Source organism: Sesamum indicum, linkage group LG3, assembly GCF_000512975.1.
Source record: "Sesamum indicum cultivar Zhongzhi No. 13 linkage group LG3, S_indicum_v1.0, whole genome shotgun sequence".
In the NCBI taxonomy this organism is placed as follows: domain Eukaryota; kingdom Viridiplantae; phylum Streptophyta; class Magnoliopsida; order Lamiales; family Pedaliaceae; genus Sesamum; species Sesamum indicum.
This window is the reverse complement of record NC_026147.1, coordinates 18,348,106-18,366,193: the sequence shown is the minus strand read 5'-3', so window position 1 is coordinate 18,366,193 and position 18,088 is coordinate 18,348,106. Positions and strand designations below refer to the sequence as shown.

The 18,088-nt window shown below is 36.0% G+C and overlaps 4 protein-coding genes across 7 annotated transcripts; 3 read left to right on the top strand and 1 right to left on the bottom strand.

Annotated features, from left to right (window-relative positions):
* LOC105158999 (probable LRR receptor-like serine/threonine-protein kinase At1g74360) lies at window positions 764-3,645 on the top strand. Its single transcript, XM_011075930.2, has 2 exons — window positions 764-1,056; window positions 1,265-3,645. Exons 1-2 carry the CDS (start codon window positions 990-992, stop codon window positions 3,466-3,468), a joined length of 2,271 nt encoding a protein of 756 aa, XP_011074232.1. The 5' UTR covers window positions 764-989; the 3' UTR covers window positions 3,469-3,645.
* On the top strand, window positions 5,422-9,108 carry LOC105158750 (probable tRNA N6-adenosine threonylcarbamoyltransferase). Its single transcript, XM_011075594.2, has 5 exons — window positions 5,422-5,807; window positions 7,044-7,328; window positions 7,752-7,907; window positions 8,000-8,352; window positions 8,917-9,108. Exons 1-4 carry the CDS (start codon window positions 5,529-5,531, stop codon window positions 8,336-8,338), a joined length of 1,059 nt encoding a protein of 352 aa, XP_011073896.1. The 5' UTR covers window positions 5,422-5,528; the 3' UTR covers window positions 8,339-8,352; window positions 8,917-9,108.
* Window positions 10,870-13,662, bottom strand: LOC105158749 (pentatricopeptide repeat-containing protein At1g73400, mitochondrial). Of its 2 annotated transcripts, none has more exons than XM_020692821.1 (2): window positions 13,513-13,662; window positions 10,870-13,227 (listed from the first exon to the last, which is right to left on the bottom strand). In XM_020692821.1, the coding sequence occupies exon 2, from the start codon at window positions 12,905-12,907 to the stop codon at window positions 11,144-11,146; it is 1,764 nt and encodes a 587-aa protein (XP_020548480.1). In that variant the 5' UTR covers window positions 12,908-13,227; window positions 13,513-13,662; the 3' UTR covers window positions 10,870-11,143. The 2 variants fall into 2 exon arrangements, with proteins under 2 accessions (XP_020548480.1, XP_020548479.1); XM_020692820.1 differs by having other exon boundaries at window positions 10,870-13,220.
* On the top strand, window positions 14,171-17,887 carry LOC105158748 (B-box zinc finger protein 24-like). 3 transcript variants are annotated; one of them, XM_011075591.2, is made up of 4 exons: window positions 14,171-14,433; window positions 14,573-14,755; window positions 15,992-16,297; window positions 17,424-17,887. In XM_011075591.2, the coding sequence occupies exons 2-4, from the start codon at window positions 14,573-14,575 to the stop codon at window positions 17,652-17,654; spliced, it is 720 nt and encodes a 239-aa protein (XP_011073893.1). In that variant the 5' UTR covers window positions 14,171-14,433; the 3' UTR covers window positions 17,655-17,887. The 3 variants fall into 3 exon arrangements, with proteins under 3 accessions (XP_011073893.1, XP_011073892.1, XP_011073894.1); XM_011075590.2 differs by having other exon boundaries at window positions 14,570-14,755; XM_011075592.2 differs by lacking the exon at window positions 14,171-14,433 and having other exon boundaries at window positions 14,462-14,755; window positions 17,496-17,887.

Genomic DNA, 18,088 nt, shown 5'->3' with positions numbered 1-18,088 from the left:
CTTCTCCCCTTGCTCGTCGCGCCCCTCCCCCAATCCACCATCCTTGCTGCCTAACCCCCACCTTCCCAATTGCCCGCCCCTCGTTCCCCGTTGCTGGCGTGGGCATCCCGAACCTTCCCCCTTTCTCCTCGTTACTACACCCCACCCCCAACTTCCCCCCTCCACGGTTCAATAAGGACTCAAGCAACAAAATTCAACCTCAGTAGAAGAGCGGGAAACTGTACATCACTTTTTTCGTTTTCAAGAGACCTGAAAGTTCTCACAAAGAATAAAATGACCAGTAAGAGAACGTCTTGTAAAAGAACAACTCGCCCAATCCAAATCACAATATACATTGAGATGCAATGCATTATCATATCGTAGGAGAATACATTTACTAGAATGACCCTTCAAATAACAAAGAACACGAAGTGCAACCTCCCAATTTGACGATACTTGTCAAATATCAAATTTTGTCCCACAATTTTCAGTTCTTGACTGGTTAGAACCTTTCTAATATTCTAATTATATGCTCTTTATTTATTTTATGAAATTATTTTTCTTGCTTTTTATATGTAGCAACATGTAGAATGATAACATTCTTTTATATAGGCAGGAGGAGTATAGGAAAAGTCATATTCAGCCAATTTTTTTCCATTAACTGGTCAAACAAGAAATGTGCAGTCCACATTCAACATCAATTATTGTTATTTCTGTAGCAAACCAGAAAAGTCAGAGATAGTGATCATTGGATCTACATCCTGCAGCAATCTTGCTCTTCTAGCTACATTGTTTTTTCATATAGTTACAATCTTGAATCGCCTTTTTATTCAAACCAAAACAGAAGTCTTTCTAATTAATATTTCTCAATAATATTCAAGATTCCAACTTTGCTTGAAATCTTGATTTTTCATTTTAGTACATCCAAATTTTGTTAGCAAGAAAGAGTCGTCTACTTAACAGAAAGCAAGAGAACAGCAAGTACAGAAGCACTATTTGATTGCATAACCATGAACCCGACAGCATCCGATCATCATTTCTTGGCTGCAATTTTCATGTTCTCGTGGCTAATAACTGGTATTCATCACTTCATCTGTTGTATTTTGTTCTTCAATACGCTTTATTGATACAGGTCTCAAAAGAACTTTCTGCTTGTTCGAGTTCATAATCAGAAACTAGTATGATTTCTGGTTAAGTAGCAGCTTAAAGAAGATGATTTTCCCGCATGAATACAGTTGAATCAGACAGTAATCTTGTTTCATGTTTTCTTGCCTTGAATTTGTAGGCAAAACTGTGAGTGGAGACATAGAGAGTGATAAACAAGTACTACTCAATCTTAAGGCTCATATACTATCGTGGAATCCTGTGATGAATGAAAATCCATTCACCGGGTGGAACTCAACGGATGAATTTCCATGCAATTGGCCTGGAATTTCATGCAACACAAGAGGCAACCGTGTTACCGCAGTAGATCTCTCCAACAAAAACATCCCGGGGCCGTTGTTTCGCAATTTCTCTGGACTGCCTGAGCTGGAGCACCTTAACCTTTCAGCAAATATAATACATGGGACGATCCCTGATGACTTAAGCAAATGCAGAAACCTGAGAGCCCTCAACCTATCACATAACATAATTGAAGGTGAGTTCAATCTTGCTGGATTCGACAACCTGGAACTTCTTGATCTGTCCAATAATAGAATCCAGGGCAGTCTTCGGTTAATGTTTCCTGCTAGATCATTCAGAAATTTGGTGGTCTTGAAGCTGTCATCGAATAATTTAAGTGGTCCGGTTGATGACTTGTTCAACCTCTACCGAAACTTACACTCTCTTGATCTGGGAGGAAACAACTTTAGTGGGAATTTGTCGTTTCAGTTTGACCGGTTGCTTGAGTTTTCGGTACCTACGAACAATTTAGGTGGTGAAATTCCTGGTTGGTTTTTCAGTGAAAACTGCAGCTTACGACGTTTAGACTTATCAGATAATTTCTTCATTGGACAGATCCCGAAAGAAATTTCCAACTGCAAGGATTTGGTGAGTTTGGACCTGTATGGAAACAAGTTCTCTGGGGAAATCCCTCCTGAAGTTGGATCCCTTTCGAGCCTCCAGTCGCTTTTGCTAGGTGAAAATAGTTTCTCTAGGGATGTCCCAGAGTCTCTGGTGGAGATGAGCAACTTGTCCTTATTGGATCTAAGCAGGAACGAATTTGGAGGAAATGTTCAAGAAGTTTTCGGCCGACTCCATCAAGTAAATTCTCTTGTTTTGAATGGAAATTCATACACTGGAGGCTTACTTTCATCTGGAATTCTTGAGTTACAGAATATATCTGAATTGGACTTAAGTGACAATGATTTCTCCGGTCCATTACCAGTAGAAATTTCTCAAATGTCAAACTTGAAGATGTTGGTTCTGGCTGACAATCAGTTTACTGGAAGTATACCTCATGGATATGGAAACCTGTCAAGACTCCAAGCTCTCGATCTCTCTTTCAATAATCTTAGTGGATCAATCCCATCAAGTTTCAGAAAGTTAAGCTCGATTTTGTGGTTAATGTTTGCAAACAATTCTCTAACAGGTGAAATCCCTGCAGAATTAGGCAACTGTAGCAGCCTGTTATGGTTAAATCTTGCAAACAACCAACTCTCAGGGGCCATTCCACCTGAATTCTTCAACGTTGGCAGCAACGCAACAGCACAATTAATCCTACTGAATCAGGTCGGTCAGACAGCCTCTGGATTCAGCCAATGCACGAACCTGAGGAGATGGATCCCCACAACGGACTCCCCATTGTCCTCATTTACGCGTTTTGCAGGTCGAAGGTGTGAAATCAAGTGGGATTTCTTGCTAAAAGGATGCCTGTCATTCCCCCTGTGCACTCCTCAGGAGAAATCCGGCCCCGGTTACCTTCAACTAAGAGGCAACAAATTGTCAGGTGGACTCCCACCTGAAATCAGCAAGATGCAGAACTTGGGCATGTTACATCTCGATGACAATGCTTTTTACGGTCAGCTCCCTCCACAGATTGGTTCGCTGCCACTGTTAGCGCTACAAGTATCGAAGAACATGTTTTCTGGTGAGATACCAGAAGAAATCGGGACGCTGAAACGCTTGCGAATCCTGGATCTGTCATATAACAATTTCTCGGGGGAATTACCTGGAAGCCTGTCAAGCTTAACCGAGCTATATAAATTTAACATCTCCTACAATCCATATTTATCTGGTAGAATACCATCTACTGGTCAGCTAGCAACATTTTCTCAGTCATCGTTTCTTGGCAATCCATTGTTAGAATTTCCATTTTGGACGGAAGAAGGAAGAACTAGTAGTCCCCCTGTCGGGGAGCCAAAAGAGCTATTGGACCGGTTTCTTTTCGCCTTCTCTTTCTCCTATCCATTCTTCTTCGTTTCATCTTTTCTTGGTTTCTTGTTTCTGGGTAATGAGAAGATTTCACCGTTGAAGACCAAGAGAAAGTCCAAGACAAGAAGAATGTGAAAACTGGGCAGAGAGTTGCCTGGCCTGTCCTGCAATTTTTACTGCTCGAAGATTGATATTAGTCTACTCTACTCCAAGTAGAAAAGCAAAAATATTTTCTACCCACGGCAAATCACATTTAGCCCCCTTAAAGTTTAATATAATGATAAGTACAGTGAATTATTTTCAAATTTGACATAATTATAAATACTTCTCATTTAAAAAATTATAAATACTTTCTTCAAATTAAAAAAATATATAAAGCCCTTAGATAATAAAGTGGATATTACTATTTTATTCTGCTAAAATTTTTTAAAAAATAAAAAACATATTTGAAGAAATGTAAAAAGAAATTGAGAAAAGAGAGAACTCCCCCTTCCCCCCTAATTTCCTTCATGATTTTTTTTTTCTATCATTTGTAGTTATATTTTTTCTTAAAAGTGGTCCCCAAGTTGGAAAACGTGTTGATTTTTTTTCTAACCAAAAATACTCAACAGCTATGTATCCCACACTTTTAAATTATAGACGGAAAAGCGGATAAGAACTAAAAGTGCTAACGTCTATAAATTACGGGACTAAAAATATTAATCTCATAATGAATGGGACCAAAAGTAAGAGAGGCCTGACTTATAAGATCAAAAATACTATTTTTCCAAATTTTGGACAAAGTGATCCTACACCAGTGAATAAATAAATTCACCTACCCTGTGATTCATTATTAAAAAGACTTGAGACATTAAAGATGTGCTCTTCAGTTATAATAAGAATAAGTAATTTGTGATACACTCTGTGTGCATGCAATTTCTTTAAAATAAAATATTATAAAATTTTATTATTTAATGAAGTATGTATAGAATAGTAAGTTAATATTAAATTTATAAAAAATAGTGACAAAAAAAATGGATGGAAATTAAAAAAAGAAGAATAACTATTGAAAGAAAATTGGGGAGTGGAAAGTTAATTAATAAATTAATTAAATATTAAAAATAACATACCAAAATAGTTGAGACATCAATTCGCAGCTTCTTCAATTATATATAGTATAGATATAGACTATTTAGATTTATAGATACTTATTCTCATAATGATTCTTAATCCTCTAAGTATGGGATTAGTATTATATTAAAAATACAATTTATTTACAAATATACATTCAATATAAAAGTTAATATTTAAAACCAAATATAAAAAAAAGAAGGGTAAAACACATTTTGGCTTCTGAACTATGATTGTTTTTGCACTTTGTCGTCTAAAATATTTTTTATTGTACTTTGTCATACAAAAGTACAATTTTTTTCATCTTACTATCTCAGTCCACTTTTTCATCATAAGATGCCTATATGCACAATACCGAGTATTGCTTAAAGGGCAAACTTGTCATTTTTTAACGTGCGCCTACGGTGTGTCTTGAGCCCCAAAGGGGAGGGAGAGTAATGACAATTTTGCCCTTATAAATACCAGTAATGTGCATATGTGGTGAAAAATTCATTATGGTAGAGTGCAATAAAAAAAATTAAGTGACAAATTACAAAAACGATTATAGTTCAGTTGACAAAATGTATTTTATAAGTAATATACCTCATTTTAAGTGTAGTTTTGAATTTTCTATTTGAATCAATTAAGGGTTAATTATATTTTGTCTTTCGAATTATGACTATTTTTATATTTTAGTATTTATTATTCTTTTTGTATCAATTTATGCTTTCGATTTTATGAAATTTTGCACTTTGCCATTTATAACTGTTTTTTATCAAAAAAATATTACGTACAATGTACATGTGATATTTAATGATCATGTGAAGTAATATTTTTTACGCATGCAGAATATGAAATGTTTTTTTGACATGAAAATAAAAAATAAGGTCATATATGCTAAAATACAAAATTTTCAAAATTAAGATGAAACGGAAAAAAAATTTGAATATAATTCCAACGACAAAATCTAATTTATACTTCAATTAAGTATCCGAATCGTATTGTGATGATAATACTGGTACGCAGCGCATACGGAGTTGTGCCCTGTATTCTCCCAAAACCCTAGAACCCCGCACACACACTCTCCATCTCTCACAGAAGCGGTTATGGCGGAGAAGAAAAGGCTGATAGCCTTAGGTTTCGAGGGCTCTGCCAACAAAATTGGGGTTGGGGTGGTAACATTGGACGGCAGCATTCTGTCTAACCCACGACACACTTACATCACTCCACCGGGCCAAGGCTTTCTCCCCAGAGAAACCGCTCAGCACCACCTCCAGTATGTGCTGCCTCTCGTAAAGTTAGCGCTGGAAGAGGCTAAGATTACGCCCCAAGACGTTGACTGCCTCTGTTACACCAAGGGACCTGGCATGGGCGCCCCACTCCAGGTACCAACTCTGTTATTTGCGGAAAATACTGATGTTTGATTAGAGTTATTTGCTTAATTAGCTACTTATTGGGTGTTTGTGTGTCTCTATATTTTTTTAAGCAGCAAAGTTGTGGTTTTGGACGTTATACTGTTGAGGTTGTATCATTTAGGTGGAATATCAACTTGAATAGGTTGCGTCACTTACCAGTAGTACTGTAACGTTGCTGATGTTGAGTTGCATGTAAATAACTAAGTTAGCTTGAAGGATTGGATGTGGATGTGGATGTGGATGGGGATAGTTACATGAATGACCAGATGCATTTTGGGCTATGGTTTGTGCACCACAGTGCATTGGTATTTGTATTTAAGAATTACGACTAGTTTGCGATTCAATTTTTGCTAGCTATGTCGTTTTGCTTGGATATTTCTGCAATGCTCAAATACAATTGCAAGGCAGCAAGCTTTTTTGTCACTTGAGTAGGATATCAATCCCCATGCAGATACTTTTCAATTAATAATTTATTTGTTTTCCAAGGACCAATATGTAAAATAATAGGTACAACTTTAATTTTTTCTGTTTCCCATCCAATGACCTGGTGCTATACTCTGAACAAGTAATTTTCCTATGTGCTTTGAATTCTTTGTTACTTGTCTTTACTTCACGGAAGTATAACATCTATTACATTAATAGAACACCCATGAACTTTTGCCTGAACTCTGAAGGTTGTGCTTAAGCCACCATCCTTGTAATGGTGGATCATTTCTATTTTCTTTCTCCTTTAGTAATTTCTTTTTTCCCTGTGCACTGGAAATCAGTGTAAACCTGAATATTTGAGAAAACCATGAAAATAATTATGGCCAAACATTTAGATATAATTGCTGAATATACAAAAGATATGGGATGATGTGTATAAGTGCAGCTCAATGTTTCCCCATAATATTTGGAAGTTCCTAAGTGTCAGAATCTTTTTAGTTAAATTAGATTGGTTAATCATTCATTGTGCCTTAGGATTTTTACAATTACATCGACAATTGGACACGGCATGAAAATATCTGTATGCTATGCTATAATCAGTAGCTCGTACTAGAAACTTTCCATATTTGAGGTGTGACGTGTGCTGTACAAACTTGTAAACCATTGATGTTAATGAATTCATTGTTCACAATGTCCACAATACATTGAGGAAATGAGATTGTTTTTTTCGGTATACGACATGACTATGAACAAAGGTTATATGGAGGTGTTTCCTTGCAGGTATCAGCTGTAGTGATACGTGTTCTATCCCAAATTTGGAAGAAGCCAATTGTTGCAGTTAATCACTGTGTAGCGCATATTGAAATGGGGAGAATAGTTACTGGGGCTGATGATCCTGTTGTGTTGTATGTTAGTGGGGGAAATACTCAGGTAATTGCGTACAGTGAGGGCCGATACCGTATTTTTGGGGAGACAATAGATATTGCTGTTGGAAATTGCTTGGACAGATTTGCACGAGTTCTCACTCTGTCTAATGACCCCAGTCCTGGATACAACATTGAGCAGGTATTTTTTGTAATGGCAATTAAAAAGTTGGTTCATCGAGCAATTGCATTATGTTGTCATTGTTCATTAGGCTTTTGAGCAACCAGAATATACCTATTAGTTACTGAAATTTTAAAGTTAAAATCCACGCTCCTACTTTTGCTTGGTATGTCTGCTGTATTTGTTTCCATTCTGCTCTGCTTGGTTCAACTGCCTTGTTTCTTTAAGATAAAAGGTTGAAGCTTTTATTGATGCGTGAATCAAGTTGCTTTGGGACTGACGTGACTGTATTTCATACTAACAATTTGATTTTAGTTAAATGAGTATCCTTTTGGATGGACTATATTCTAGCTGATTCATCTGTTTTCCTATTCCAATTCTGATTGCATATGATAAAAAGTAATTCCTTGTCAGTCAGACCTGATTCCTTTGACTTCCTGACAGCTTGCAAAGAAAGGAGAACAGTTTATAGACCTTCCATATGTGGTGAAAGGAATGGATGTGTCTTTTAGTGGGATATTGAGCTATATCGAAGCAACCGCGGAAGAGAAGCTTAAAAATAATGAATGCACCCCTGCAGATTTATGTTATTCTCTGCAGGTAAGTGTTTGATAATCTCAAGCAAATGGATCATCTCGTTTGGCTGTCTTGTTATGTCAAAAAGCAGACTGTATATATCGTGAATTTTCCAGGAAACTTTGTTTGCAATGCTTGTTGAGATTACGGAGAGAGCTATGGCACATTGTGACAAGAAGGACGTTCTAATTGTTGGCGGTGTAGGATGCAACGAGCGCTTACAGGAGATGATGCGCATTATGTGTTCTGAGAGGGGTGGGAAGTTATTTGCAACTGATGACAGATATTGCATTGATAATGGAGCAATGATTGCTTACACAGGGCTCCTTGCATATGCCCATGGCATGACAACACCACTAGAGGAATCTACTTTTACCCAAAGATTCAGAACAGATGAAGTACTAGCAATATGGAGAGGGAAGGAATCTTCTAAAGTGAATGACCATGAAACATAAAGAAGCTGAAAAAGGTAGTCTCTTTTTGGCTTTTGCTTGAAGAAGGGGATCTGGTGTTTTTTTTTGATTGGTTTCTTTTAGGAAGGAGGTTGCTTTTTTTGGTACATATGGCTTGTTTCCACACGCATACAACCAGTTTTAACCTTCACTTTTCGTGATGCATATGTTATACAGCTGCAAGCTTCAGATGATACTTTCCTGATTTCTTGTCTTATTGAAAGTCCACTAAGCATTTCAGTTTGCTAATCACACTTAATAACTACCCACCATTCGGTATCTTTTAGTTCCGTCTTTTCTCAATAGCCTATTTTTTCAATTTTATCCTAGTTTTCCTGCCCTTCATCTCGTGTCTTAGTTTTCTGTCTAGTACACTACAATAATTTCTTCCCTGTTGCATCTCATCACACTATTGGTTGTGGACCGCTAGCTAACGACCACATACATCCAGTACCAAGTGGGTAAAACATAAAACTTCCCCTCATTACAATGCTTGTGGGCTGAAGCATTTTCTGAATTTCCATTCATATTCAAATCTTATATATACATCCATAGGGGATTCATATTTTTTTGCATTGCAGGTCAACCAGGATTTATATTCTATGCCAGAGATCCAATCCTTGTTTTCAACATCATCTCAATGAAGTTGTTGTGTATCTGGAATTGGTCATGTATTAAGTATTGGATTAACTGTATCTCCATTTTCAAACACATTTACTCTGTTCATAAATTGTCTATCTACTAATTTATTAGGAATCTTGGGGTTATCTTCAGTTGTGTTTTGGATAGGGGCTGATGGGTCTAATTTGCATGAGTTCAAGTATGGGTCTCCAACCCCTAACTTTTATCCCGCCGTTCTTTTTACATTTTAGAGTAGCAATGCCAAGAAAAATTATACAATCACTCAATAAAGGATATCAATAGTTTTACATACCAATAACATTCATGGTTCTGTATTTTTTTAATACAAACAATAGTGACAAATGCGAAAGCGATAGCAATTTTCACATATTTTGGTTGCTTACACTCAAAGATGAATTTTGGATAAGGGTTTGATATGGTGTATAAAATGGCAGAGTCGTGGTTGCAGGATTGCCATGAAGGTAGATTTATACCACGATGATTGAAAAATTTAGTGATATCGACTTATTCTTCAACTAACTAATAAATGACATAGTTTCTTTTACAATTTATTTATTTAAAACAATTTTTGACAGCATTATGAAATAAGTTGTACACATCATCCAATCTGATTTTTCTAATACTTGACAAATGATACTAATTATTGTTATATAGAAAATGATGTAAACATGCCATTATTTACTATGGCTAAACTACAACTTATTACACTTTGTCACTTTATTTATTTATTTATTTTATTAATTTATTATATTAACTTTGTGAAATTTGCATTTTGCTACATATGATCGTTTTCGTTCGATTTTTCTACTAAAATATCACATGTACAATGATCCATGTGATGTTTTTACCAGCAGAAAAAATAGACGAAAAAACATTTATATATGAAAAAAAAATGAAAATTTTGTAAAATTGAGATAATGTGTTGATGTAAGTTATACTCTTTAACAACTGTTCTTTCTAAATGAAATCCAAATCAAAATTCCAAGCTCATTCTAAATATATATAGAAGTCTTGTCCCCGTTCACGCTTTGTATTAGACTCCAAGAAACAACAAAAAACTGTCTCATACTCTGTATTCTTATACAAAGTTTTTTGTTGTCTCATACTCTGTATTCTTATACAACTAAAACTCGTGCCACATTTTATGTCTCTGCATAATTTTTATATAATATGAAAAAAGAAGATACTTTTTAGATTATATTATTTATTTATCCTTTATAGAGTTAGAAATTACCTAAAATACATATACAATAGTATGTATAAGCTAAAACTGAATGAGCAAAAAACAAACTACCAAAAGGTAGTTATGAAAAATCATGATGAGTGGGAAAGTTAAAAATAATTATATAATTTCAAAAATAAAAAATTAACATACCAAAATATTAAAGACACCGATAGTGTATTCTTCAATTATATATAGTATAGATTTTTATAGTTCAGTCACATTACAACCTTTGGCAATGTACAAAATTGAATACAGAAGCAGCAGTTTACTGACGAAAGCAAATGGTAGGAGATCAAATAATAATGCCTCATATTTGCGGGGCAAGTTGTGGCTACCAATTGATTTGCTAAATAAACGCACAAGACAGTTGAATTGAACTTTGTGTGGCATGGCATGGTTAGGAAAGTGGATAGGCAGAATACAATAGACAAGATGCTATCCGTCAGGCATTCCAAATTTAACTGGCAAGAAGATGACAAGTATTCTGAACCTAACCTCAAAGACTTAGCAATTAACTGGTCAAAATGTTCGATCTATTAAGTAAATATTCCCGACTTTCTCATCAATACTAACTACAAAGGTTTTCTTTACCATTCTCTGATTGTTGGTAGGTGAACGCTGACCACTGCCCCTCCTTCACATTGATTTTCGCTGCTGAGATGATGACTTGAGCATATGCAGCAACATGAAATGCTCTAGTTTCCTTCTAGAGCCCCAACTTTCCGCTATTAAAGGGTCATGAAATAAGCAGTAGAGGAATATCTTAAGCCCATCTTGTTATCTTGAGGGCTGACCACCGCATGCAGCTGAAGAATCAAGATTAAGCATTTGCAGGAAATTGCAAGTTTGTGGATGCATTTAGATTTTGTATATAAATATTCCAGAGTAGAATGAGTGATGGGCAGTTAAGCCAATTTGATAACATTCCAACTACATTCTACTCACTTCCCCCTCAAGCTCATACTTTTACGCTTCTGATTTAATGCAAAACGACGTGCCATAGCAGGGTTGTAGAATTTCCTCATATGCTCGGATAATCTATGGATGGATTGGAGATCACCAACTGCAGAGAGCTGCATCAAAAAGGTATCAAATTTCTTATATGGAAATTTCATCCCCCTGTCTATTACTTGTTCCAGAAGATATATTGCATCTCTAGTATTACTGCATCCAAAGAGCCCTTCAATCATCACACAATAAGTATCAGTATCACGTGAACAACCCCTTCTATCCATCTCATTCCAAGTCTCAAAGGCACCTTCAGGATCACCAATCCTAAAAAACATTGAAATCAGAATATTGTATGTATGCATACTGGGCATACAACCGACATCAATCATTTTCTGGTAAAGTTTAAGTGCTTCATCACTATCCTTATTGTCACAAAGAACCTTGAGAAAACAGTTGTAAGTGACAATATCAGGAGGATAGCCTGTCCGTCCCATCTCTTGCAAAAATTTATAAGCTGCTTCAATCTTTCCACATGAGCACATGCCCTCGATTAGTTCTTTGTATGTTGACACATCAGGAAGGCATCCACTATCTATCATATCAGCCACGATTTTAAAGCATTCATCCATTCTATCATTCTGGACAAGTGCTACTATCATAATTGCATAAGTTTTTGCTGTCGGGGAAGACATTGTTGAGCCCTTGGTTTTCATAAACTCTAAAAGTTCAGCAGCCTCTGTCAACATCCCTGCTTTGCAGAAGGTATCAATGGCAGTGTTATATGTGAAATTTTCAGGTGTATGACCCATCTTCATCATATCTTCCAGCACACACATACCTCTAGTCGGGTTTCTGACCCTGCACCATCCAAAGAACAGAATATTATATGTATCAGAATTTGGCCTGATTTTGCTTTTCACCCTCTGAAACATCGCCTCAGCATCCTCAACAAGACAACACTTGCACAAAGCATCCAACATTAAATTAAATGCATTTATCTCAGGTTGTGTCTTTACTCTTATCTTCTTCTTCTTTGCAAATTTTTGAAGATGCGTCAAGTGCTTCTCTGTATACTGTCTTAGAATGGTCAACAACACCTCTATGGGAACAGAATTTTTCTTGCTCCTTTTCATGTAATCAAGAAGATCACAGATGATACGAAACTGCTTGACCTTGTACTTGGTACTAGACAGAATGTCAATCATCTTATTATACGATTCAGGCTCATGATTATAATGTTCTAGATGTCCTGCCCAATTAAAGAACCTGAATGCTAATTTCTCCTCAAAACGAAGCCTGTGTAACACCTCTACAACCAAAGGAGTTGTCAGTTCAATGCCTAGTTTATCAAGAGCCCCCTCCATTTTATACTCGGGATTTGAGTAATCCAACACTGTTTTATAGACCTTATCCACATTGTTATTCCCACCAGTATCAGTTGCTTTCTCCGATTCGAAAGCTCCTAAACTGCAAAATTGTCTACGAATCTGGTCCCATAGTGATGAACTCAATCGAACTGAATATTCAATAGTTGAACTTGAATTTCTACCAAACCGAAAGTTCGGGTTGGTTAGCAATGTTCGACTCAATTTCAAAACAAGGCATGCCTCTATTTTGCTGCAGTGATTAAACCAACTAAGAGGAACAGCACTATGTGCTGGTTGTCGATAATCTTCCGATAGTGGCAAAGGTACATGTCTCAAGAATCTCCGAGTTTCAGACAAAGCCTGTGAAACTGAAAGTCTTCGCAGCATTACGATACAAAAGCATAAAACATTCCGAAAATTAGAATTGAATAGCGTCTAGGTTTACGGAAACGCAAGCACAATCATATGGTGAAGCAATTTATCGAATAGGTCGAAGGTCCATACAAAAAGTCTTCGTGAACATAGCATACGGAAATGCAACTGAATATTTTTGCAGACCTGATGAATTCAAAGGCTCACGGAGAATAATTGGGCGAAGTTGCTCCTGAGGTGCTATGAGATCCGGAAGAAATTTGTGAGCTGAAACTGTAAACTGAAAACTGAGACTTCCGGGAAGTCTCTATTACAGCTCCTCTGGATTCTGTCCACTTGGTAGCATCAGCATCAAGTCATCAGTATTTAGACAAACTAAACAAATTAATAATAATATCTTATATGGGGACGTTTCAATTAAAGACAAAATTAGAAAATTAAAAAAAATGGAAATATTATGGGAGGCTGCTTTGTGAGGAGATCGGTGTAGGGGTGCAAACAAGCCGAGCTCGAGTTCGAAAAAATAGGCTCAAGCTCGACTCATGTTAGTCGACCTCGCGAGAACAGGTGAGAATGCATCAACAAAAATATGACTTTCTCAATCTAAACAGAGAAATCACCTGTTAATGGTGGAGTCGGTGCGAAGGTGTGCGCGTGCTGTGGATTCGCGGACGTGAAGATGGAGTTCTGGACTTTGCAATTTTAACTCACTACGGCGCCCGCGAGAGAGAGAAAGTTAGAGAGAGAGAGTTCTCAATTTTCAATAGTCAGACTCAATTGACTCAATTCTCACATCACATATTTTCTTTTCTATTTCTAATTTTAATTTAGTAAATTACTTGATTGATTTATTTATTTAATAAATATATAGATAACTAAAATATTTATTTAAAATCATATGTATTATATAAATATTTATTTTTAAAAATATAAAAATATACTAAAATATTGATTAAGCTTATTTTTATATAATATATATTAAAAAATTATATTTCAATATCATCTAAAACTAAAATTATATTTTTATAAAAAAAATATTATAAATTTAAATTGACAATTTGAACACTACTATACCAATTTTTTATAATTTTAAAAATATTCTTTAATTTACAAGAAAATTAATTTATTCGACTCTTTAAATTTAAAATTAATTTAATTCATATATTCTATTTTTATTTATAATATGATTTAAATTATAATGCATACGTCACGACACGCCACGTCAGCTAGTTGACTCAAATAACAAGTAATTGATGGCCAGTAGTAAAGGTACTCGTTCCAACAGCCACATATTGGGCTTTGGCAACCTCGTCCCAGAATTTGTTGCACAAATCCTGATCCGTATCTTCTCCTTTCCTTCCCGGATTCTTCTTCTTCTTCTCCCGCTTGGTGTTACTGTCCAGTACTTTTTTCCGTCTAATTTTTCATTAAAGAAAATTCAGTTCTTGGACGCACATGGTTGTCGCTTTCAACTCCAAACACCATCAAAGGTTCTCCAGCAGATATTATTTCTAGGATTGAGAAAGAAGTCCTTTTGATAGGTACCCTTCACCTAATTTTCTGGTATTCTCGGCCTAGTTTATCTGATTTTGGTTTTTCCGGCTTATCTTTTGGTTGGAAGATCAAATTGCGAAGAGGGCTGTTGACTTTTTTTATTTTTGCTTCTCTCACATAAAGAAGATGAAGATACAGTGTGATATGTGTGAGAAGGCCCAGGCAACGGTAATTTGCTGCGCCGATGAGGCTGCATTGTGCGAGAAATGCGATGTGGAAGTGCACGCTGCCAACAAGCTTGCGAGCAAACATCAGAGGCTGCTTCTTGAATGCCTTTCCAACAAACTACCACGGTGTGATATATGCAGAGTATGTGATCCTTCTTGTTTGCTTTTCTTCAGTGTTTTGTTCTTTCGTTTATTCATGTGGGTTGTGTATAGTTGGTGAAGGAGATTGTACTCTTGAATTTTCATAAGTTTGTAAGGTTTTGCTTGTTTGGATATACAGTGATCCTTGTGTAATATGGGAGTGAAGAAAGAAATTATGAAGTCCGATTAGCTGCATATGATGATATCTTGGATCAGACTAATATTTCTTTTTTTTTTTTTTAAATTATTCCACCACAATTTTATGTGTTGTGGTGAGAGGAAATTGCTCTTTCTGGGCATCTTTATCTTGAAAATCGTTGACTCTAGGCCTCAATCCGTATTTCGGAAAATCAGATGAAAATAAAGAGAAATTGCACTTTTATGCAGAGTTTTCTCTTGACAACCGTTGATTCTAGCCTCAATTGTTATTCAGAAACTACAGAGTGGAGTTTTGTTGTTGAGAAGAAGCTTAGTTGCTTCAATTCTTGAAATTTGAGATGATTCTCACTGCTATACTGTTGTTTCTCAGGTAATAAGTTTTTGCTAATGCAAGTCGATCTTTTTTTGCTTTTGTTGCTAATTCAATAAGAAATGCAGCATATAATAGAGCTGCAATTCAACAATCATATGGTAAATAATTATTTTTTTCTAATAATAAGTTTTAACAAGGAGTTTTTGTTACATATATTATGCGATAAAACATAAGCTAACATCAGAGACGTCATTTTTTGGTAATTGAAGTTGAGGCATGCTATCAAATAATAGCTGAAAGTTTTCTTTGGGTACATAGAAATTAGACTATAATTTCCGGAAACTCTAAATGAGGAACTAATGACTTTTAAACACTCTACTGCATAGCATGTCACAGTCCAAGTTAGAATGCTGCACCTCTTTAGAACGCCCACATTACATGAATATTAGCTGCTACATAGTACACAATGATGAAAAACTAGAACACCTAAATGAGGGGATTTTGACGTTGAGACATCACCATCTTCGGTGCTTCCATTGTTTGACTTGGACTTATCTTTAGGGGCATATGTCTTGCTTGAAAGAGTTGTGTTTAATTGTTGATTTCTCTCCTGGAACATGGCAAGAAGTCTGATACTCGCACAGGAAACAACTTTGCCACAATGAGTACAGAAATATTGTTGATGCAAAAATAACTCTTTTTTTACCCTTGAAGATGCCTTTTCTGTTATGAACTTTTAAGTTTTCGTGCTGATTCAATTTCTAGGACAAGGCAGCCTTCATCTTCTGCGTTGAGGACAGAGCGCTCTTTTGCAAGGACTGTGACCAGCCAATTCATTCAGCTAACAGTTTTGCTGCAAAGCACCAGAGATATTTAGCTACCGGAATACGAGTAGCTTTGACCTCCACTTGTAACAAGGAAAGTTCAAAAAGCCAGATGGAGCCAAGGTCTGCATCCAATTCACAACAGACTGGTCGGGAAGATCCCATTCAGCATGCTTCAGGTATCACCTCACCATCTTGGGGCGCTGATGAGTTGCTACAATTCTCAGATTATGAATCCTCTGACAAGGTAAGAAAGTTAACATGTAGATGTCTTCATTAAAATGATTAATTTTATGAAAGTGTCTGATCTTGTCAAGAGTAAGGTATTTCAGCCATATTTTATTTATATGTTTGCAAGAAAAGAATAAGTTGCATAGTATTGATCATCAAATTTTTTTATCTAATCAATGACAATTGATCCATCACTATATCAAGCATGTTCTATTTGGCCCAACGTTTATATCAGAACCTTGTGATGGGGCACTTCTTGTTCTTAAGACTCTGCTATATATATGTGGAATAGAAATCGTAATTTAGTCAGACTTTATGCGGAAGCTTAGATATAGGCTGCAATTGAATTCTCTATAAATGAAGTTGCCAGACATGGGAATGCTCCAGCATCCTTGCATCTACCCTATTTGATCGGTCATGCAATTTGAGAATATCATATAACGATCTCTGTGCATGTGTGTGTGTCTCTGTGTGTGCACGCACGCATGAGATTGCGTGTTTGTGCATTGTGAATGCCAGTCTCCTTTCTCAACTACCACGATAGTTCATGCATATGGAAGAGGTCACCACGATAGTTCAAGCCTCTTTGATTTCCCACAAGGAAGTTTTGACAAGAAATTGCATCGATATGTAATGGTGTTTATTCGGTAAAACGGAATTGAAATTTCTACTAACTGAAAGTTCGATATGCCAAAATGTTATACCAAATATAGAACAGAATTAGTCGGTTTGACAATAATTGAGCCTTTTCCCGTATTTTGGTCAAATAAATTAAAATAATTAAATACTAGAAGTTATAATTATACTCTTTACTTTTAAAGTTTGATAAGTATATTAATGAAAATGATGCAAAGCAATTAATAAATATAAGAATACGAATACACAAAAATAAATATAAAAATAATAATCAGTAAAAAAAACCTGAAACCAAATTGAATATGGATTTTTCTTTAAATTGAAAAATGAATACTGTACCGAGTTTACCAAATTGTGAACACCCCTGTCGCTATGATGGTACCAAGTTAGCTCCATTGTATTCCATAAGAAAGCTTCCATGCAAGAAATTGAAATGATGTTTAATTTCTGCACTTCTATTTCTTGTATATGCATTCGTAATAAATAATATTTTTCACACCATGCAGAAGGAGCAACTCGAGTTTAGTGAGCTTGAGTGGTTGACAGACACTAATCTGTTTGACGAACAAATATCACAGGAGAGTTTAGCTGCAGCAGAAGTACCTCAGCTACCGCTGTCTCAGTCCAGCAACATCACTTCTTACAGACCAACCAAGTTCTGCACAGCTCACAAGAAGCCTAGGATTGATGTTCCAGATGTTGATGAAGAGCATTTCACAGTTCCTGATCTTGGCTGAATCCTGATGAACAGTGGCATGTAATTAAAACCTTACCAAATGGAAGTAGATTAGTACAATCAAATGGCTTGTGAACATATTTACTATGTTGATGAGAATGTCTACATCCTTTCCAACCGAATGCTGTATTAGGTAACATCGCTTGTGCTTGAGTCTTTATACTCGTTGAACCTTTATGGGATGTTAAACTTTACCCCTCCTTTTTCCGTCATGATATACTTTAATTTCGAATTAACTGATAGTTGATTTATGCTGTCTGAACAAGCCCCCATCATCTTGCACTGTAAAGGGCCTCGTCAAGTTCTCCATGGTGCGACAGTAAGCGTTTCATCAGTCCATAGTGTTTATGAATTAACTACTATAAATGGTAGTAAAACTTAATCCTACAGATCAACCATCTGATCCAGATCATTGTTTTCAACAATTTAAGTTAA